Source organism: Triturus cristatus, chromosome 5_2 (genome assembly GCF_964204655.1).
Source record: "Triturus cristatus chromosome 5_2, aTriCri1.1, whole genome shotgun sequence".
Lineage (NCBI taxonomy): Eukaryota > Metazoa > Chordata > Amphibia > Caudata > Salamandridae > Triturus > Triturus cristatus.
The window spans coordinates 775,120,886-775,145,069 of NC_140588.1; the positions used below are offsets into that span (position 1 = coordinate 775,120,886).

General features: G+C 45.0%; 1 protein-coding gene and 1 pseudogene across 3 annotated transcripts in view; one reads left to right on the forward strand and one right to left on the reverse strand.

Annotated features, from left to right (window-relative positions):
- The window catches only part of DOCK11 (dedicator of cytokinesis 11), a 1,169,031-nt gene that overhangs the window by 234,926 nt on the left and 909,921 nt on the right, over positions 1-24,184 (forward strand). For all 3 annotated transcript variants that reach the window (XM_085607886.1, XM_085607887.1, XM_085607888.1), the window contains one exon: positions 2,171-2,305. In XM_085607886.1, coding sequence (XP_085464012.1) covers positions 2,171-2,305 — 135 coding nt within the window. The remainder of the gene's footprint in view (positions 1-2,170; positions 2,306-24,184) is intronic.
- On the reverse strand, positions 10,023-16,237 carry LOC146829251 (uncharacterized; annotated as a pseudogene).

Consider the following 24,184-nt stretch of genomic DNA (forward strand, 5'->3'; position numbering starts at 1 on the left):
GACGGAGGAGGGAGGGAGACGGAGGGAGAGGGAGGGAGACAGAGGAGGGAGGGAGACGGAGGACAGAGGGAGACAGAGGAGGGAGGGAGACGAAGGACAGAGGGAGACGGAGGAGGGAGGGAGACGGAGGAGGGAGGGAGGGAGATAGAGAGAGGGAGAGAGAGAGATATGTGTATGCCGGGTCCGGTGGCTCAGTGGACGAAGGCGTCCGCTGCAGGGACCTGTGTTCCACCTCATGGTCACAGTTTTTTTTTGTTGCTCTAGCCCCGCCCCCTCCCCAATGACCCCGCCCCCAAGGTGCGGCCCTCGGCCACAAGCCACACGGTAAATTTGGCCCCCAAGAGAAAGTTTGTGAGTACCCCTGCTCTAGACCATCCCCAGGACAGATGTAGAGAATATACCTCTTGTCAAGTTCTCCAGTGCTTTATCTGGACACGCTCCTAAATGTCTTGATTGTGATACAAACTGATCACTGTTGCTACAATCGAGTTTGTTAGACTCCAGAATACTACAGCTAGGTTGCAGAGACAATTTCTTGACACAAACTAAAGTTCATGCGGATTTTGTCTAATGGTATCATTTTAAAGTCCTTTCAAACCTTTACTGTGTATAATGTGATCCTGACACAGCACCAGAGTATATCTGTTTCTTCTCTTTGCTTTGAGCTGATGCAAGTGTACTAGAACCAGCTTGAGATGACATTTTTATTTCTTAATTTCAATTATTGCTATCTTCAGGTCATTGTAGAGGTTCTCCATATTGAAACTGCCCTCGAGGGAGACCATTGAAGGATTAAAGCTTTAATTTGATGTTATATATTATGTTTAGGCCACGATTGCTAGTTAGAGATCACCAGAATTAAATGATAATATTAACTTGTTTTTATTTAGTGCTTCGTTGACACTGCTCTCATTAGTAAGTGGTATTTTCTAACAGCTATTACTATTGCCCAATCTATTGACCTTGGAAATGTGTGTCATACATGCTCGGATTCAAACTCATGACCTGCAGATTAGAGCAGATGTTAGTAGTGAATGTAGCCACCTTTGATCATGGTCAGGATCAAGGTATTTTTAATGGAGGAAGGATATTACCTGTAAAATGATGGTGTCATATAGGATCAACCAGTGTCGCAACAACAGATGTACACAGCTTACATTCCACAGGTTAAGTGGGTAAAATGTAAGATTTCATAAGTGATGAACTCACAAAATGTAAATTGCCTTTCAATTACCTTTATAGAGAATTTTTTCAATGTAGGAATATACTTAAAAAATGTATTTAGTTGCACTTATAGTACATCATAAACGTCAACTTTAAAATGTTTTTGACCGTTATAAAAAAGTTGAAATCTCTTTATGAATCTTTAAAATAAAAATAGCATTGTTTCTCTCTCACAAATAAAACAACTTATGCATTTGAAGCATTTTATCTTATTTTGTTTGGATGCAACAATTTTAATCCCATTTTCTGTACAGTGATAAAAAGTTACAAATATTGGCATAGGTGTAAAATGCAGCTTGTTGTGTACTGATGCCCAACAAAAAAATGCAAAGTAACTTTTTTAAAGGGGGTTCTCTTATTTTCTTAGAAAAACCCAATTCCAACTTTTCACTGTTACTAAATTAGTGGTGAACTATTTCCATACAGTATGTTTATTTCTCTTCACTAGCACAGACAGTTTCAAGTATATAATTGGGATAGTACAAAATTGATAGAAAGACTGGTTGTGGCTCATGAGATCACATTCATGGTTAAATGCAAAACATTATTGAGGGCATACCTTTAAGACACTAATACATTTGTCAGCATTTGAATTTCAAATGCATTTCCAATTTTAGGGACTCTTACAAGTTATGTATGAATTGAACTAAAATTATTTGAATCATTATGTACCAAGATTAAACCCATGACTTTTTTAGGTAGCCATTTTCGAAGACTGAGTAGCATTCATATATATTAACAGATGTTACCAATAATACTTGTGATTATTTTTCTGGGGAATGAATACTAAAGATCTGTTAAATATTACAGTGTTTTTCTTATGGAAGTGAGGAATTCCATTGGTACTTATATCGTTATGCTGATACTACAGGTACTTTCTGTTTATAGAAAATTCGTACAATTGTACATACAGCAGCATCTGACTATTTGTCCTTCATTTTTACAGGTGTTCAGGAGAAGATACTTTTACCTCACGCAACTCCCAGATGGGTCTTACATTCTCAACTCCTACAAGGATGAGAAAAATTCAAAGGAATCCAAAGGCTGTATATTCTTGGATTCCTGCATTGATGTAATCCAGGTATGGTTGGCGAGTAGGTCAAAAAGGGTGATGTATTTGCTGCACTCAGAAAATGCCATAACCCTGATGCGAGGTTTTCATCAGGTGTGGTAAACACCTCTGTCCCAAGTTTTTCACTTGGAAATAAGGCATGGTATTTGGAAGCGGTAATCCTGTTCCCTTTTTTTTCCGTGTCAAAAATTGTCAGGAAAAAACACTGGTAGTGTGATGATATTTAAACAATTTGAAATTCTAATCCCTGCACAAACTCCCATTTACAGTATGGAAATTTAACCCGTTTCGTAATTCATGGCCTGGATTAAGTTTGCCATGATTGGTATTATGCCAGTTCCTTTCAATTCGATGAAACATAGATACATTTCTAACTTGGACAATGTACACAATACCCTGCAAGTGACAGGATTTTTTGTTCTAACCATATATGATTTTGAAACATGTATGCAAAACCTATGTACTGACTCGTAAATAAAAGCACAATTCTTATCTGCAAGTGCATGAAATAGGAAAAATAAATCAGTGTAATAGCAAATAACAAAATTTTGCTATGAAGAATAATTTAGTACTTCATATGTTGCACAAAAATAGTGTAATGCAAAATAAATAACATTGCTTTTGTTATCATAACCCTAGGTTACAATCTTGAACTAATTTGCACCATACCATGTGTTAGCTTGCAATTCTGAGACACTGTCTAGGATGAAGTTATATTTCTTGCACCCTCTTCACATTAACACATGCACACAAATACATGTATTAGGCAATGTGCACACTGGGACAGTGGGCTCAGAAGCAGCTCAAACACATGTTCTTTGCTAAGGCTAGTGTCAGAATTCTTTTCAGAGGGCCACCCGGTGCACAGGGACTACTAGGCCCAACTGTGGTGGTTGGGGCCTTTTACTCCTGTGGATCCTGCTCAACTGGGTCAAGTACTCCTTCTGCACCTGATTCTCAGTGGTAGCTCTGGTTGAGCAGTCAAGGCTCGCTCAGGAGAGGTGTAGATACAGGTCCGTGAACATGACTCATAACTCAAAAGTGCAAACAGTACAAACAAACAATAAATCAATGTCCAGCCAAATACTTGCTTTTATAAGAAAAAGTACAATTTTATTTCTAATTCTACACATGCAAAGAAATGCAACATTCCAATGCACCAACACAATCCCCCTTGAGATTGGGGCTCTAGTAGTAGAGAGGCAAATCTCTATCCCACCCTCCTTCCTGTAAGGTGTTTCCTGGTTATTCTCCATTCACTGGTGACTGCATCAGGGAATGCAAACTATGAGGCCATACTCAAGAGTTCTTCCTTTTGACCCTTTGGGAACTTAGTTAAAACTGTCTATGGTGCTGCAGCACCATTTAGCATGAATTTCTCCAATAGGCCCAGTTTACGTCTTATGGTCTGCTCTGGTGGAGCAGAAGTGTTCAGCGATGCAGTGGGCACCTTATTTTTTTAACAATGCTTTTTTCATTTTTAACGCACAAACCATTGAAGGCATTACAGTCATGTGTGACAAGCATCATTGTCCACATAAATCTGAATAGAGTATACAGTATGACATGGAAGAATCACAAACTCCACACATGGCAATACACTTCTTATAGCTCCCCAGACTGAATGGCAGTGAGGCTGGATAATGCATCAGGGCCTTCTCCTGCAAACCGCAGCACATAATATGCTCTCCACCATCCCCCAGATTTGATCAAATTTCCGAGGACAACCGCTGCAACAAAATTTCATTTTCTCTGCTGCTATATAGAGGTCCATCCCGCATCTCCATTTCTGTATGGAAGGTACCTCAGACACTCCCCAATATCGAGCCACATCTCTTTTGGCCATAACTTATCCTAGGGCACCAAAGACAAGTTTATATCGTGGGATAGCAACATAGTTTGGGATCCCCAACAGAACAAATCGGGGTCGAGCTGGACTGTCAGAACAAGAACACTTGAGAGCTCCTGGATGATCGTCCTCCAGTAGCTTTGTATATTGGGACATTCCCAGAGGGTGCGCACGAAGGAGCCCACAGCATCTGCGCCTCGCAACCAGTCTGGGGTAGAGGCACTCTCCATTGTATGTAACCTATGGCGGTCATAATAGACCTTATGATTTTGTTTTTAACTTAATGAGATGGAGGCGGGACTTAATGGCAACCTCACAGGGGTGCATCAGCGCCACCTCCCAATCTATATCCTCCAATTAGCCCACATCGCTCCGCCACCATTCATGCCTTGTACCCAATGTATCTGGCATATTATTATTAATTGATCAATATGTGGCGGAACCTGCACCCCTTTCTAGTTCATCCATCAAGATACAGCCCTCAAAGGGGGCATATTCAGTTATCTCAAGCCCCGCCAACCCCTCAGTCCGCCATGCATGTCTGAGTTGGGCGTACTTTAGGAATTGGGATGGATGTCGTTGATATTCCCTCTGTAGCGAGGAGAAGGGTGTAAATTCCCCTGCCTCGATGGTATCACCCACCTTGGAGGTACCTATTTATTTTATTTATTATTTAATCTTATAAGGCGCACAGCGACCAATAAGGTTTCCCGGCGCCGCCTGACAGGGAAAAAGAGGAAAAAGACAAATGTAATGATTAAACAACTAGGTTATTAAGTGTTTGCAAACAAATTATTGGTTAAACAAGTTTCTGCGAAAATTGCTAAAAACAGTTTTGTTCCTAAGAGGTGAAGGGAGTCCCATGTCCAAATCCCTGCAGTTTTGCAAGCTCTCATAGCCTGTCCCTTTCCAGAGGGGTGTTTCCCTTGTGATCTTGTTGGCCCATCATAGTGTTTTCGTGACCCTTTCCCAAGCTGTCAGTGTGACCCGTGTTGCCGGTGGTAACACCTGAGACCCTCTCCCTCTATATAGATAGTGTAGTCTTGAATGTCGTGTGGTCCTGTGGTCTATATATACAGTTATTAATGTTTATTAAGTGTGCTGACCAGCTGTACCCCTCTAGGTCCGGAAGTGTGAGACACTGTTAAGTTGAGTACGCTGTAATGTTTTGAGCGATATTCTCGGTTGTCCTCCATCCCATAGCAGGGTCCTCAGGTCCCAGATTGACCTTAGTGAATACTGTCTGAGGAACCAGATAGTATGTATTCTGGAGAACGCACAGTAGTTTGGGGAGCATGATCATTTTAAAGAGTGCTGTCTGTACCATCAAATAAAGGGATAAGACCCTCCAACTGACATGTCGGCCTGAAAGTCCGACTATACTATACATTATGAGTGAAGTAGAGCTCTTTCTGTGATGTTACAAAAATCCCAAAGTATTTAAAGCCGTCTGTTGCCTGCCTTAGCCCTTGCGAAAGTGGCAGCATCTCCTGTGCATCCTGTAGGGTATAAAGCATTGACTGATCCCAGTTTATCCTATACCCTGAGCGGGCCCCATATTCTCCCAGTATCTGGAAGAGCACCTGAATAGTGCACACAGGGTCTGTAATATATATCATTAGTGTATTACAACAGCTTTTCCTTCACCCCATCGTACTCTGCAATTCGGATCCCCCCAACTCTGAGATGCTGCCTCACCTTGCATGCTAGACACTCCACTGTGAGGGCAAACAGTAGTGGGGATAGGGCGCAGCCTGTCTTGTTCGGAGGGCGACTTTCCATTATCCCTTACTGTTGCAATGCTGTTTTGGTAGAGCACAGCCTCCCAGTTCCTGAACTTGGGACCACAGCCAAATTTCACTAGTATTTGTTCAAGGAAGGGTCAGTGAAGAGCGTCAAATGCTTTTTTAGCGTCTATGGATAGGAAGACATGTAGGGCCTGGCGAGTCTGCACTGTATTGAGTCAATTCTGCGTGCGTTGCAGGTTAATGTATGTTGACCTGCCAGACACAAAGCCTGATTGAGCGTGATGTATCAATGGGGTAATGACTTGTAATAATTGGGTAGCTGGGATAGTGGCCAACAGTTTTGTCTCAACATTGCGCAATGAGATTGGACAGTAAGAATCGCATCTATCCCTTGGTTTCCAAGATGGTAGCGCTCCGAAGATCTGCTTCCCCCACCTCATGGAACAGGTTCAGCAGGTGGGTCCTGTTGAGGCCTGCATACTGGTTGTTAAGTTCAGCTGGGAGGCCTGCCCCGGCCACAATTTCACAGCTTATTCTTTACAGGTCCACTACCAATTAAAACTAAGAGCCTCCTGTGTGGGGTAAATGGAAATCTGACCACCTTCCATGGCTCCGCAATGACTAGTCTCAGTTCAGCTGTCCTGGAAATCCGGCACCCCTTGCTCGCAGGGCTCAAATGTTTTCTTGTCCACTGAAACTTGTTCCATATTTACGATTTCCACCATCAGCAGGTGTTCATCCTCAAAATCCAATGACCAATTCCTCTCCAACAGGTCCAAAGCGACTTCCTTTAGTAGTCTGCTGTATTTTGTCTTTTTTGGTGTCCGATTGGTTTCCCTCTCTGTTTCCGAAGAGAGTCTGGATCTGTATCTATGTTGTTGGACCGGCATTTGGGTCCCTCTGTAGCTTGTGCTCATAATGCAATTTTGCCGCCTCCACCCTGATCCATGGATCTTTGGTCTCTTCCCCTCTGCCAAGGCGCTACCCTGACTCAGCTGACCCACGCTCACCGACCTCGTAGGGGCGAGTGCTCCTCCAGCCCTGCCCAAACCTCTTCAGGTGAGTGAAAAAATAAGGATTTACCTTCAGAGACCTTAGGTTTTGCCAGGAATAGCAACATACACTGTTGCTGGAGGGCCCTTTGCTTTGTTTTGACTTAATCAAAAGTGCGCCTCTGAACCTCACGGGTATAGTCCAGGAATACCACAGTTCTAGAGTTTTTGTGTCAACTCTCTCCCATGCAGCATACTTCCCTCATTATCATATATCTCTGTCCTGGAAGTTAAAAAAGCAGGCAATCGCCAGCTGTGGGGGTGTCCTGGGTGCGGTCTAGCATTCAATGCCCTGTGGGCTCCTTCTATTATGAAGCAGGATGAGAACTGTTCCTAGGGAGGGAGGCCCTCAACCAACTGCACAGAAACGCACTCATGTCAGCCCCCTCAACCCCTTCTGGAAAACCCAAAAAGCGCAGGTTGTTTCTCCCGGCGTGATTTTCTGCATCATCCACTCCCCAAACTGCAACCCTCTTAGTGGCGCCGAGCTCCGTCACCTCCTTGCAAAGACCCTGGGTCGTGCCTTGCACCTCTGAGATTCTGTTTTATGCTGACCCCTTCTCTACTATACGGAGGTCTTGTTGGAGCAAGGAGTTCCCAGAGGGCACCTCCCCAATTCTCTCATCCAACACAAGAGTGTTGCGTTATCCTGCTTGGTGGAAGCACTGTCTTCCGGCCCTACTTGTGTGTTCAATACCTTAATGTAATGGTCCATTTTCTCTTTTTAAGGAGGCTTTGGGTCTTTATCCTTGGCCATTGTTCAGACAAGTTAAGTGTCAAGCAAAGCAGAGGGAGAGGGATATGGGTGCGGCAAGGGGGAGAGCATGGTGCATTAAAGACCTTTAAATGTAGGTCATCACCCCTTGTGCAGGGCACCATGTGGGTACTGTCAAAGTGGTCCAGTGGGTTCTCATCTTGACAATTAGGACTTACTTCTGTAGCGCCTCTGGCTCCTCATGAGGATTTCACCACTCCCTGAGCGTCCATGGGGGTTTCAGAAACCCTTGACTGCAGCTCCTCCGAAGGGAACGTCCAGGAGTCACTTCCCGCCAATACGTGGTGCAAGTCCCCTGCCCGGTACCCCACACCTGTCCAGGCCAGTAGGCTCTGATCCCTGGGGCCAGGCACGCTGGACTCAGAACCCCTCCACCCCAAGATGTGGGCGGCCAGCATGGAGCCGTTCATTGGGCGAGAGCAGCTCCGGGCACCGGCGAAGGAGGGGAGTCCCAATCCGGCAAACAGGAGTGTCCCAAATACAATATTAAGGAGGAGAGGTATCTTGCCTACTGTGTCCCCAGGAGGTGGTTAAACATGACCCATATTGCTTGTGCTCTGTACTCAAAGATGCCCCTATAAGTGTTGACCAGGGACGACTTCAAAGCAGTCCCGGGTGTGACCCTCCCGGTCCAGTGGCTGGATTGAAGCCCACCAGGTCTCACAATATTGTTACTGGCCTCAATGAGGGGAGAAGGAAGGAGAGGCCGAAGGAGGCCTGGAACCAGGTCTCCTCCCAGATGGGGACCCACCAGTCCGGTTGTCGCCCAGTTTGTGGAGCTTCTCACCTGGATTCAGCAGTTGTTTGTCCCCTAATGCGGACACAAGCTCAGGGGGCTCCGGTGTCCAGTGCTCAGTGCGGAGATCCAGGGTACAGCATACAGGTGTGGTAGGGTCTACAGCAGCTTCCCCTGCCCCGCTAGTCTTCCCTGCCTAGGATGCTGGCATCATTTCATCCCTCCAGCTCAGCGGCACTCCTAGGTTGGTTCAGAGGCCCGCCGGACCCAATCAGGCTGCTGTCTTCTGCTGGGTGGGGGTGCGTTACCCCTGTGTTCCTTGGTCTGCAGGCCCCAACCCAGCCCCACTCGCAAGCGACCACTTCCAACAGGCAAGTTTGGTCCCGCTCACTACCTCAGCCGTGCCGGAAAGAGAAAGAGGAGAAAGCCATCTCCAGCAGCATGGACCGTATCGCTCCGTCTCCACTCCACACAGCCGCTCTATGGGTCTTGTGCTACTGGGGAATTCCTGCCCATGCCACCAGGTCCACTCCCCTGCCCTCCACCGTCCCTCCAGCTGTCTCATGGCAGAACTGAACCTGGGCTCCTCCGGAGAAAGGACGCACACCTCTGCGGCAACCCAGTTTGCAACTAGTCGTGGCCACAGAAATTGCTTCACCCGGGCCTCTGTGCGGTCATCGGCAGTCCACCACTCCCAATCGCCACCATCTTGTGATTCATGCAGCGGCACTGCAGCATACCCTTCAGATGTCAGTTGCCTCAGGAGCAGCCCCTAGGACATCCAGGGCCCATGCCCTGAATTGTTATAAAGCTGTAGTTGAACTTGCGGGACAGATGGCTGGCATTGAGCAAGATTAGTAGCGAGCCAGCAGAGCTCTCAGAAAGTGCGGCTAGTCTTCCATCTTGCTGGCCACCTGCAGTGGGCACCTTCAAACATGCACAAGCGAGTAGTGCTCAGTTCAGAGAGGTTGGGCTGCTTGCTGCATGATCTCTCTTGTGTGCGGCGCTATTGGAGGTCTCCCAGATGTTAAAGCAGCTCCCTGCTTGCAAAGATGAGGTAAGTTGGCTTTGCTCTACTTGGAGGAAGGAATCCTTTCTTCAGCTCCTGACTTGAGCCCAGTGAGGGTGTGACGCCATCCATACCGTCCCCGGCAGTCCTCATTGGTGAGCCTGGGGCAGCTCCCTCACAGTGCGGGTCCAACCTGTGGATAGTAGTCTCAGGCTCTCCTTCTGGCCGCATCCCATATCCTTTGGCAACGTTGGTACCAACAGCCCCTGCTGGCACACAGGATTGCCATGGTACAGGGGTATATGTAGGCTTTCCTGTTTTCAGTTTCTATTTTTGGTGAATTCTGGTGGTGTTTTTTCAGTGTTTTCCAGTGATTTCAAAACCTCAAAAAAACAGTGCTTTTCAGTAGTTACTCATTTTCGCCCCCAAAAAAACAACTGAAACGGTGTTTTACCGGTGTTTTTGGGACGCTTTGCTTTTATTATTGTTTGCTTTCTTAATTGGTGCATGGAATATAGACAGTCTATGTACAGTGTATAAGAGGTTAAAATACATCTTTACAAGTCGAATTTATTGTAGTACACCATACAATATTTTTTCAGTGAATCTTTGGTCATTCGCGCTCTCTCTTTCCTACCCATGTACACTTTTATTTGGGAAAAGGCCCTCTCGACATTGGCACTTGAGACTGGCAACGCCAAAACAGACAGTACACAATGTGCCAACTCTGGCCACTGACGTAGCTTTCCATGCCAGTATTGGTGCACCTCAAGGTTGACATTCTCTGGGCCAGGTTCTGTGACATATGCGTTGAACTGGGTGCATATGCCCTCCGAGGTGTTAAAGCGGTCAAACATGAAGCTGTACTTTGCAAAATCTGGAGAAAATTCCCCTTTACGGAAGGGATCTAACACTTGCGCAGAGTACCAAAGTGAGGCTTCATTGGCTTCAAACGCCATGGTTGGTGAAGGGACATTTCTATGCATCATAGCTAGCCATTTCTCATGCATTGTGAAATAAAATTTCCTGAATTGGTCCTCAACACTTCTCTGCTTACCAAGTGGCAAGCATTCTAATAGGGAACATGTTGCAGTGCCAAAGTCACTAAAAGTGTCGCCTAGCCTACTCTCGAGCAGATGTTTGACATCTACACCAATGATGCTGAACACTTGGTAGACCAGGGTGTTTTCTGACTCTAGTTTTTTGATTATGTCCACTACAGCAGTCATATTTTCTTGTAGGAATCTAAGAATGCAGTACAATGTACTTTTTTTTACATCGCTATCAATATGCAACCGAAGATCCTCACATTTCTTGCCTTTTGCATCATCACTAAGCAAAAAATCAGTAAACGGTCGCCACATAGATAAAATTGCATTCACGGCCTCTAGGACTGAGAACCACCGACTAAATGACACAGTTGGGATTACTTTTTCTTTGCTGCCACACAAAACACCAAAAGAGAAATATTTGCGTTTTAGTTCCCGCGCATACCGAAACAGTGCACCTGAATGGACTACAAAATCAATAGCATTCTTCATTAGCTCAGAAGAATGGAGAGCTGCTTTCAGCATACCATCTAGCAAATGGCATGGGTCTCTTACAGGGAAACACTTCAGCTCAGGTATTGCTTTTGAAAGGTCATCACATAACTTTTTCATATACGTAGCGGAATCGCTGCAAATACAAACAATGTCACTCCAATCTTTGTTAAACTTTGTTAGAACTCTCTGCAGCAGCATTCCAAGTGACACTGCGTTGCATGTTTCCAGTACATCTAGATCTGCCATGATGGTACATCTGTACCATCCATTTTTTGCATCACAAAATGTGATTAGCACTGCCACTGCTGGGTCGCCACGCATCTCTGGGGTTTCATCAAGGGTAACAGAGATCTTTACATCACCCTGGAGTAACTCTAAAATATGTTCGATATCTGCAAGGAACACCTCTGGTAGGTATTTCTCATACATTTGTGTTGCTCTTGGTAATGTTTTGCATGCTGGTGCACGCTTGCGGAACAGATTCCCAATCGGTCCATCGGCTTGGTGTAAGCTGGTTTCAGATTGCACTAGGGCACGTACAAATTCATGTTACACATCCTTTTCTTCCTCACGTTTTCTTTTGAAGCGTGTCATTGTCTCAGCAAGAGACATCTGGCATAGGCTGTCGCTATTAGGTGGCTCTTTCAATTTCAAGTGGGTCTTGGTGACAAGATGTTCAGCAATTCGGCTTGCAGTCTTCCCAGTTACTATTGGGACAGTCACTCTGCAAAACCTGCAAATTAACATCTTTTGCCCACGCACTTCTTCAACCATGAAATCTTTGTTTTCCAGCACATAATCTTCTGCCGTCTTTATTCTGCGGGGTATGTTGTTCTGCGCAAACTAGATCATAAAAGAAACACTTAGAAACTGGTTGTGTACTGTTGAAAAAATAATGAAGCCACTAAACAGGCTGCCAACCAATTGGTGATAGCATAAGAATCCATTGTATCTTTAAAGCCTGATGAAACCAAACAAAAAGTCTACCTTGAAGCAAAATCTTCAGCCATCAGGCCACTAACAGGAACATTCACGAAAACTGGCAATTTGCAGTTTCTGAGTACTTTTGATTGTAAACATTAAAAATCTGTATCCCTGGTACCCTAAATGCTTTTTACCCATCATGCTTTTAGAAAGAATTCGGTTGTGGATGTATGCACATTAGCTAACCTCCAGCTTGCCTAAAAGTGAATAATACTTTGTGGTCGAAAGCCCTTAGGCCAAATTCACGCGTTAAAAAAGTCCAAATAAATGCGATGTATATACAGATGCAGGTCAGGTAACCTATTGCCAGGAGAATGTTCAGCTTAATGAAAGGGGAATGTTGAATCCATGTGTACAGTATCAAACATTCATATACAGTTCAACAGTAATAAGGACCAGCGGCATAAATATACTTACATAGCTCCCAGATGCGCAACTACAGTCAAATTTGGGGGGGGGGGATTCTTCCAGCAATCGGCAGAATGGAGATGCAGGGGCTCTAAGAAGGGGGGAAAAACAAAAAGGTATTTTTGCAAAACCCAAAATACTTTTCCTACGGATTACATGTTCTAACCTTTACTACAGAAAAGCTGCAACCACTATGTAATGAATTTACATGGAGATGTTCTTGATAAACACGCATGCACACAAAAACATACTATTTAGAGGCTTTACTGGCGCCTCTGTAGCTATGGTTAAATCTACCTTTGCATAGCAGAGGCACAACTAGAGCCAAATTTCAGGGGGGGGGGGGGTAAGAAAAAATTTCGGGGGGGGGGGGCCTGAATCTTTTAAGCCATAGTTGTAAATACCAATCTGGCGGCCTGAGGAGCAGGGTGCCGCTCCACCCACCCTCCCCCTCTCCCCCGTCAGCCCGGGCTGAATTAGCTTCAGGCACACATACAGCCGCCGCCACCCCCCGCCCCCAGTACTTCACAGACCATGCGCTTGTTAATGAGGCTTAGTTGTTTTTTCACCTCTTCTAGACCTCCTGCATCGCCATTCTGACTATTGCTGGGCAACATTATTATAGATTTTAAAGCACGTCTGCCCTATTTATTTATTAATGACGAGCCCCCGGCAATTACCAGACTTCACATAAATGTCAAGAAAACTCGTGTGATTCATTATCTTCCTGGAGAGAGCTCGGTGTTTTGTAAAGTTGAGGTTTTGACTTAGGTGAAGTTAGTGCAGAGGATTAATATGCCTGCTGCAAACAACGTGTACCAAGTAGATTACAGAGTGCATATGATGTAAACAGATCAGCAGATCATTGCTTTCAAAACAGACTTGCAACACATATTTTATCCACGAGTGTCAGTGTTGTATGCTGTGTATGTTGCAGGCATGGCTTTGCTATCACTAAATGCGAGGCTTTACTCTCTTCCCTGCTGCTCCGGTCAGGATGCGCCTGCTCTCCACCGCCTGCCCCCGAAGTGACCCAGGAGCGCCCACCCCACGGATCTGGACTGCTGGAGCCCGGGATGCGTCGCCTGTCAATTGGAGGATGGCACAGCGCCTTCCATCTATGCGCACTGCCCGCCTCTAGGCGCCTGCCTTCCATCCATACGAATTGTGGAGCGTGTTTGGGGGAGGCTGGTGCCCCACGCGCCCCCTCTCTCTGCCCATGCCCCTCCTCCCACGCTCCAGGCGCTTCTGCTCCGCCGCACGGAGGGACCCCTGCCCCGGAGGCGGGCACCGTCGGTGGGAGCTGCAGGGGCTCTTAAGGGGCTAAATAACAGCGAGGCCTCATTAACTTGCAAATGGTCTTTTAAAGACCTGTGGAGTGCCCGGTTGTGGCTGTATGTGCGACGGTTAAAAGTGGGGAGATTCTCGCAAAATTGTTCTAGCTCAAACATTACTAACACGTGGCAACACATGGTGCAGTGCAGTGTCAGGCACTTCGCAAAGGTTGGCTGATCACGTTTCTGTTGCTTATTGTTATATTTTGGTACAAAACTAGTACTAATGTGGTGGGACCTGTGTCCAGACAGGGTTAATGAGCATAAAAAATGATATGAAGTAATACGATCACTAAATGCGAGGCTTTACTCTCTTCCCTGCTGCTCCGGTAAGGATGCGCCTGCTCTCCACCGCCTGCCCCCGAAGTGACCCAGGAGCGCCCACCCCACGGATCTGGACTGCTGGAGCCCGGGATGCGTCGCCTGTCAATTGGAGGATGGCACAGCGCCTTCCATCTATGCGCACTGCCCGCCTCTAGGCGCCTGCCTTCCATCCATACGCATTGCGGAGCGTGTTTGGGGGAGGCTGGTGCCCCACGCGCCCCCTCTCTCTGCCCGTGCCCCTCCTCCCACGCTCCAGGCGCTTCTGCTCCGCCGCACGGAGGGACCCCTGCCCCGGAGGCGGGCACCGTCGGTGGGAGCTGCAGGGGCTCTTAAGGGGTCAAATAACAGCGAGGCCTCATTAAAACTTGCAAATGGTCTTTTAAAGACCTGTGGAGTGCCCGGTTGCGGCTGTATGTGCGACGGTTAAAAGTGGGGAGATTCTCGCAAAATTGAAATACAACGGCAACATTTGCTCCCTAGCTACCAAATCTAGCCACCACGATCTGCTACACCACGCTGGCTAGTCTTACAAAACAACATGCAGGCACTTTCCACTTACCTGCTGGGCCTTGGAGCACTGGCGGTCGTCGTCTCGTCGACGTTTCGTCGTCAGGGGGTCTGAAGTGCGCTGCGGTGTGGTGTGTGGGGCCAGACAAAGTCCGGACAGCATTTTCAATCGGACCTGGCCCCACCCACCAACCTTGCCAACCAATGTGTGTCCCCGAATTTAAGGGGGGTGACACACGTTCCAAACTGCTTCTGTTCTGGGGCTTTGCATCTAACGCTTTGGCTCCATCAAGTGGCCAAGCGGTGCAACAGCAATGAAAATCAGTGACACTCGGTTTAAACCGAGTGCGCTGATTTTCATCCGGTAGGGTAGTGTCGGTTAGATTCGGTTTAAACCGAATTCCGGACAGCCTAGGTATATGGAAGCAGGCTCTTCCAGCACATGTGCCTCGGCCCAAACAGTCACAAGTCTTGGACCTCCTTAAAGCAGTGACTGTGCCCCCCAGTACCAGTGGCCCCCTCCTGCATACAGGGTTATCACAGGGTGGTGGTACAGGGGTTTGCAAGACCGTATGGCTCTCAACACACAGCTCATTCTACGGCGACCCTCTCCTGGCATGCGCGGATCACCGAAAACAATTTAGCGCACCTGCAGTGGCCGGAACAATGCTCAGCAGAATCCTCGCAACTTGCAAAGGTAGTCCTCACGGGAGGGCTCCCCATTGGACGTTGCTCCCTCCAGCACACTCCTCTTCCTCACAGGGCATACTGGTCTTGGCAAGCAGGCAGGCGCTGGTACTCCATGTTCCAACCCAGGTGGTCTTGGTTTCCCTGGGTGATGTCCCCTTACCCAGCAAGGAGACTAGCAGGCCTTGGCCCCCAGCCCTGGTCGCAGGCAGTTAACTTGCAAAGCTTCTTCTTCTCACACAGCCCGATTTTGTCCACTTGGCAGAGGAAAATTGTGTGGGACTCAACCTCCCCTTCTTATAGTCTTATTCCAGACACCAAATGTGATTTAGGGTCTTGGTCTATGAAGTTTTATGTTGGGGTTTTGATTCTTTTCCGATTGGCCCTTCTCCTTTTCATCTTCCTTCATTAAAGAAGTCTGCTACAGCAGACATGGCTCTGAAGCTGATTATCCATAACACAATTCATGGGAGTGACCATAGTTCATACCTGGATGTCAGCCATAGTAATATGTGCATCAAAAGGTTAATCCCAGCCCCCAAAGCCCTACTCTTTATGATTCTGCTTGTCAGCCCCATCTCCCTTCTTGTGATCTATCACTGAATCAAAGAGAAGTCTTTGAAAATGCAAAGAGAGTCTTTCTTATCCCTCCAGTGTGTTCCCACCCAGTTCATAGGTATGCAGCAATACACAAACCTGTCTGAGAGGATTCCTCTCCTACTCATGTCTTTACCAGTCAGGCCTGGGCTTCCCAAAATGGAACCCCGGGTCCTCCATACAATGCATTTTTGCAGGACCACTCAATCGGTGCACCGCGTACAATCTGTAAAAACCATGGATCATTTGTGATTAAATTTCTCTATGAAATGAGTTAATTTTACACTCACCTTTTTTCTATGTACATCCAATGATAGTTCGAATACTCACCTTGAGTGGTTGAACTTTGCAAAGCTCTACATCTTCCAGAATGGCCCCTTGCGACATCTTTACGACACTGTTGCGTCACTTCTGTGACGCAGCAGCGCTGTAAACAATGCGCCAATATGCGACATATTTAAAACGTGACACATCTAGGGAGATGCGTCACATTGTAAAACCCTGCACTACATTATACCTGCGTCAAGTATAATGTATGCAGGGTGTGCGTTCCGTCTCAAGGAAGCCCCGTAAAAGTGACGCAGTGAAATTTACAAGATTTCACGGAGTCACTTTTACGACCCCGCTGCGTCGAAACCTTACGTCTGTTTGTAGCAGGTGTAAGGAGTGAAGCAGCACAGCAAGTATAGGCCGCCCCTGAGCAGTGCTGGAGTTGCGTCACGCTTGCGACACGACTCCAGCACTGCGTCACCCTTACAACGACAGATGTGTCACGCATCTGTCTATCCTAGCGCCACAGTGCGGCGCATTGTAATTGCGGCGCATCCATGGTGGCGCAAGGGTTTTTTTATATCACGCAAAATAATTGGCGCATCCCTGCTAATATGCAGGGATGCACCAGTTATTGTAAATCTGCCCCTTGGTATCTGACTGAAACCTCTAAAATCTTCTCTTCCTCTAGAACAATACAGGGACCTTTGAAAATGGCGGCTTGGCAAATGTCCACTTCCTCTGACCCTTCCAAAAACACAGCTGACTCCAAAGACTCTCTTGAAAGAACATATTGGCACATGTATCAAGGTAGGATTTTGCGAGTCCCTAATTGAGATTATTAAGGAATCGCAATTAAGGACTCGCAAAAGCCTATGCATGTAGGAATCGCTATACAAATAGCGATTCCTTTGCATTCCTTAATTACCACTTGCAAATTGCGACTCGCAAGTAAGGAATGGCATCCCATTTATTCCTATGGACCTACTGGCCCATAGGAATGAATGGGAAATTGCATGCGCAATTTGCGAGTACCAATTGGTACTCGCAAATTGCGCATGCTATTTCGAGGGTGCAAGGGTGTCAAAAGGACACCCTGTTGCACCCTTGAAATTCTACTGTGCACCCATGTTGCGCACACACATGCCCCAAGGGCATGTGTGTGTGTAACATGAAACTTTGAAAAATTCACTTTAGTGCATTTTTCAAAGTTTTTGCAAATTACCGTTTTGTTTTATTTTACGGTAATTTGCGTCCCCAAATAGCGAAATCACTATTTAAAAAAGTGCTTTTTGCATTGCATTGGAGGAATCGCAAATTGCGATTCCTTAAATACAATCGCAATTTGCGAAATCGCAAAACATTGCGATTACCGAAATTGCAAAAAATTGCGATTACCGAAATTGCGCATGCCACAGTGCGCTGCATTGTAATTGCGGCGCATCCATGGTGGCGCAAGGGGTTTTTACGTCACGCAAAATAACTGGCGCATCCCTGCTAATATGCAGGGATGCGCCAGTTATTGTAAATCTGCCCGTAGGTATCTGACTGAAAACCTCTAAAATCTCCTCTTCCTCTAGAATAATACAGGGATCTTTGAAAATGACTGTTTGGGAAATGTCCTCTTCCTCTGACCCTTCCAAAAACACAGCTGACTCCAAAGACTCTCTTCAAAGAACATATTGGCACATGCAACAAGGTAGGATTTTGCGAGTCCTTAATTGTGATTATTAAGGAATCTCAATTAAGGACTTGCAAAAGCCTATGCATGTAGGAATCGCTTTAAAAATAGCGATTCCTATACATTCCTTAATTGTGACTCGAAAATTGCGACTCGCAATTAAGAAATGGCATCCCATTCATTCCTATGGGCCTACCGGCCAATAGGAATGAATGGTACTCGCAAATTGCGCATGCAATTTCAAGGGTGCAAGGGTGTCAAAAGGACACCCTGTTGCACCCCTGGAATTCTGCTGTGCATCCATGTTGCACACACACGTGCCCCAAGGGCCCGTGTGTGTGTATAACATGAAATTTTGAGAAATTCACTGTAGTGCATTTTTCAAAGTTTTTGCAAATTACCGTTTTGTTTTATTTTACGGTAATTTGCGTCCCCAAATAGCGAAATCACTATTTGAAAGTGCTTCTTGCATTGCATTTAAGGAATCGCAAATTGCGATTCCTTAAATACAATCGCAATTTGGTAAATCGCAAAAATTTGCGATCACCGAAATTGCGCATGCCATATAGTTTCATGCATCGCAAAAGCCCATTTTGCGATCGCAAACAGCCGATTTGTGCAAATTGCGCCGTTTGCGCTTGCAAAAAGCTTTGACGCATGTGTCTGTTAGAACCTAATGTAAGGCAGTAAAGATAAAAATAGATTTCCCAATTGTCTTAACCAGGCCTTCACCAAAAAGCAAACCATTGGCATCCTCCAAAAATTCCTTCTTTGCTAAACCGCTTAATTTTGGACTAATACATAACAGTATATCCTTCCGACTTTCTTGAATTAAAGCTGCATTAGCAGCTCCCAACAAAGAAATTGCTCTCTGGTTGCAGCCACGTAAGAATTTCACATCCACCTGCCAGCTTTTTTACAATGTGCCTCTTCAACCATATCCATAATGCTAGCTAGTATACCTACTACATCCAGAAGCCAGGCCTCACATTGTTTGAGAGCTCTCTCAAGACTCTTTCTTGGATCCTGTCAAGTTTAAATAAAAAAGCATATAAAATCTGGATCTAAATCTGGTGAGAAATATGCCATATTCTCAACCACTGGCCTGGAATATTGAACTTTAATTGCATTCCTAACATCCTTATCTATAGGCCGTGTCATTCAATATGACAAATATTAGCTCACATGCATTAATGGCCACCAGTCAGCACTACTTGTATGACAAATTGAACTTGGATTAAACATTAGTTCACACAAAGGATTTCTTAACTCATTTTCAAATGTAGTTTTGTACTTTGACACTGCCAGATCACCTTCCAAACTTTTACTCCAGCCTTCTCTTTCAGAGAGATCTAAAACATACCCATGTAATTGACTTAAGATGTCTTTATTTCACTATACCAAATTTCGTGGTGCACCTCATCAGGATTAAAGTGATCATAATATGTGCTGCTGAAGACCCTAACAATCGTGCCGCTAGGTCTACACATTCTTTTGATGGTGCTAAGACGATCCTTACCATGATTACCAGCATCCCTTTTCTCAAACAGGTTTCTCCTCAATATGTTACTCTTTACACACACTTTTCGTTCCCACCTGAACATCCTCACTCTCTTCTTCATTGAGGGATCAATACTCATCATCAGATAACACCTCTGCTTTCCTTTTGGTAATCAAAGACCGAAATGCATCGTTTACTGACTGTGCAACCAGTTTTTCAAATATTATTCTAATTACATCCTGTTGCACTTTATCTATTCTTATCTCAGTTCATTCACATGAAACTTATTTTTTTCTGCCATTTTTACTGTGAAAAGTTCTGTAAAATGATTTTCAACACTTTTCTTCACAGACTTGTTAGTAAACAAACTGTCATTTTAGATAGCGTGCAACCAGCACGATTACATAAATACAAGTCCTTTAAACACCAATACAACCTTTCCTAAATTGAAATGACAGTGTAAAAAATGCAAGATTTCCAACCTCGCTTTTACCTCATTCCCAACTTTAAACAGTAAAATAAACCAATCCAAAAAGTATGCATAATATTGCGAGCTTCCTGAACACTCACGCCCAGGTCAAGAAGAAACACATACGCAATGTCTATGCATCATGCATGAACCTTTAACGTCGAGCTCGCCTTTCGATGCCTTGCGCACCCTCAAATAAAGTTCAGGTTTTTTTAACGCCCCTTGAAAATGCACTGCTCGTGTCAACACTATCAAAATTTGCCACAAACAGTAAATCCGGTCTCAAATATACATTCTTTCCAACTAAAACCCTACCTTATTGAAAAATAGCAAAATATTAACTTAAATGAATGCGAAATGAAAAAAATACACTAAATAATCATCATAATACACATCCCTAAACAGTGGTGCTAGAGCAGATTTCAGAGTGGGGGTGCTGCCATCAGTGGTACATCACTGAAGTCATAGAGGCTGGGAAAAATCCAAGAGGCCAATTCGGCAGGAGAGTGGTAAGGGTGTAGTATGTCGCCTGTGGTGCATTTTGGAATACACTGTTGCAAATATATTACTAAAACATGGTTTGATAGCGCATTGTCATTCGCAGACAGCACATTGTCCATTGAAATGGCCACAAAATTTGCATAGACATGCAATTTTACTGGTAAAACATAGGACACAAACAATAGATAATGTGTGGGATTTCAGCAAACATTTAGCATTTGCACATCATCAACTAAAGTGCCTTTATTGCTTTAAAATCTTTGTTTCCATCACACTTCGAATTACAAAACAAAAATGCTTAATTTGTGCTTTTCTAACTGGTAATATATTCTGAAATATTTGTACAGTTACTTTACAAATATTTAAATATTGTTGTGTGCTAGAAGAAATAGACATCTTAAATACTCTCTTTTCATACTTCCTGCATGCCAGCAATTGCCAGATAATTTACAAAGTTTACTTTACCAAATCCTCTCAATTTGCAGTCAAACAATGAAAAGTAAACACCAGTTTCAATGATAAAAGAATAAGCAGCAGTTTGTCAGAAGACATAGCCTGACATTTAAATGCTGTCTTGGAACGCACAGCGAATGTGAAAAGATAGACACAAATGTTAAAGGCTTCTTTATTGCTCATTCACCTTCAGAACCCCAGCATTATTATTTTGGGGGTGCTGCAGCACCCCCTAGTTCCTTATATCCAGCGCCAATGTGCCTAATCCATAGTTCTAAAAATTAAGACTGTGGACCTCTCATAAACATTAACTTCCTCAAACCACATTCATTCATTATATTCAAAGTACAGGAGCAACAAAAGGAAGAGGAAGGACGAAAGTGGTTGATAGGTGTTAGACCAGACAGCCTTGGGGTGGTCTCGCCCCCAACTTTTAGCCTTCCGTCTCTACTTTTCTGACCTTGTTTTAGCTGGCTTTAGGACTCTGTGCACTTTATCACTGCTAACCAGTGATAAAGTGCTTGTGCTCTCTCCCCTAAACATGGTAATATTGGCTGTTGCCCAATTGGCATATTTAATTTACTTATAAGTCTCTAGTAAAGTGTACTACATGTGCCCATGGCCTATAAATGTAATGCTACTAGCGGTCCAGCAGCACGTATTGTGCCACCCACTTAAGTAGCCCTCTAACCTTGGCTCAGGCATGCCATTGCAGAGCCCGTGTGTGTAGTTACACTGCCGTTTCAGCTTGGCAAGATGAATCTTCCCTTTTTATACATATAAGTCACTCCTAAGGAAGTCCCCAGACAACCCAGAGTGTGGAGTGCAATGTAAAGGGTAGGACATGTACTTTTAAGTTCTACATGTCCTGGCAGTGAAAAACTCTCAAAGTAGTTTTGCACTACTGCACGGCCTATCTCTCTCATAGGATAACATTGGGATTATCTTATTCCATTGTTTAAGTGTAATTCCCAATTGTGAAGAGATAGACTTTTTAAGTTTGGTGTCTCTGGAATCACAATTTAAAATCCAAACTTATGGTGAAGTCAGATTTTAAATTGCAATTCTGAAAATATCACTTTTAGAAAGATCGGATTTTCTTACTTTAGCCATATGGTGCCTCTTTCCCACTGCCTGTACTCGTAGGAGCTGGACCCAGCCTCGCTTACACTTGAATAGGCTTTGTTCTGTCAACACGCAAAGGGCTGCATACCTCCCTGTAGTGAGTCCGGAGCCAGGGCAGGAAGGGAGGACCTCTGTACACTTCAAAGACCTGTCTTCACCACTTCAAATGCACAACTTGATATATGTACTGGACCTCTGATACTACCTCTTCAGTACACTTCTGGACCTGTGAAAACTCTGCCAGAAAGAAGGAATGCTGTGCAGCTGAAGGACTGCCATTCTGCTGGATCGCTGCTTTGCTGAACTCCTGTCTTGCTGTGCTGCCCTGATGCCTGCTGTTCCCCTGCCTGGGTGAGAAGGACTGGACCTGCATCACTTGAACCCAGAGTGACTCCATGGGCTAGCTGGCTGGCCTTATGATCTGAAGTCCCATAGACACAAAATACTTCCAACCTACTTGGCCCATGACATCTGTGAGTCTGCCCTGCCAAGTGATGTTACCCCAGTCCTAGACCTTGGGAAGTTAGCCTAAAGTGCTTGCTCCGGCAAAACCTACACATACTCTGTTGTAATGGTGCATCGCCACAGTTGGGTGGATCAGAACAAGCGCATCACCCCAGTTGCGTGGATCAGAACTGGCGCATCGCTCCTGTTGTGTAGACCAGCACAGACACATCGTCCACTGCTGCGCTGATCAGGACCGGCGCATCGCTACCACTGCGTAGATCGACTCCGACGCATTGTACCCCGCATTTTTTATGTGAGGCAGCCAGAATCAAGGTACTTTTGTTCAGTGTGCCTCACAGGATCCCTGTATCCGGCACACTCCATTAAGGTCGGCCTGAACTTTTGACTTTGTCCCAGTACAGCGCAACCAGATATCCCCTTTAAGTGCCTTCTGCTTCTGTGGGCTATTTTACAGTTTATTCTTTACAAATTCATAACTCAAGTTCTACTTATTGCATTTTTATTGTTTTGCTTTTGTTTTATTTATTAAATTAAGTTCTGTTTTTCTAACCTGGTGTGGAATCGTTTTAAGTGGTGTTTTCACTGTTTTACTTTTTGAAGTGTTGCACAAATACTTTGCACATTGCCTCTAAAGTTTAGCCTGACTTTTCTATCCAAAGCTACCAGATGGTGAGCACAGGTAAATGTAGGCTTTACCTGCTTCTTACCATGACTAAGATTGTGGTTGCTGCTTGACTAGGGTTCATACCCCAGTCAACCTACAACCCAATTCCTAACAATAGCTTATAAATGTTGAGATTTTCTTTTTTTCGAAATCTTGTTTCTGGCTTTGTTGTTTTGTAAAGAGCTACTTTGGAGTGGCAATAAAGAGACTTTATGCATAATAGTAGCCTCCAGTCTTGACATAAAATTGTTCAAAGCTCAGAAACAAATGTAGCTACAATAAAGCGCAAGGTCGATATGATGGACACAAAATGAGATAAAGCTGAACAGCTATCCTAGCATGAGCACCAAGTGGAGAGCTCAGACAAGACGAAATGTTGGGTCACGTAGTCACAAGGAAGCATTACTGGCATTCTGAATTGTTGAGCACAATATGTTTTTGTTAGAAATGGGAGTCTTTAGTTGGCAGTGGCTTGCACTCTGTCCAAGTAGGGACCCTTCCTTCTAGTCGGGATAAGGGAGTTACACACCCAGATAACCCCTGCGCACTCCCTTGGTAGCTTGGCACGAACAGTCAGACTTATCTCAGAGACAATGTGTAAAGTATTTGTGCATAACACACACAGTAACACAGTGTAAACACTACAAGTGGACACCACCAGTTTAGACAAATCAAGTATCTTTACCTAAATCAAACAAGATAAAAATGACAATAATCCAACATTCAGAACTCAAAATATTACTTTTTAAAGTTTCAAGCAATTCTGTACATAGCACTGTATGGATGTGGAAATTTTACACAAAGTACCTCAGATGCATGAAAATCCATAAGGCAAAACAGCCTCAGAGGAGGGAAGTTGGAAATCACAGGGATGCGTTGGTTCCTGGGTTCATGGGGAGGCGATGCATCAGTTCTGCTGGATGCAGGAGAAGTGATGCATCTAATCCAAATTGTAGGGGGAATTGAAGCGTCGATTCGAAGACGGTTCTGGTCTACGGGTGCTGCGTCAGAAAAACTTGGCACACAGGTGCGATACGTGAAAATCCAGACGTGCTGGACGTCGATGCGGTGGTGACAAACAGGTGCAGCGTTGATTTCTTCAGCCTTGGTCCCACGATGCGTCGATCTTATCAGCCACAGAGCAGGGCCTGGGTCGGAGTCACTGCAGAGGTCTCAGACCTTGTAGAAATGGTGTGCTGAAC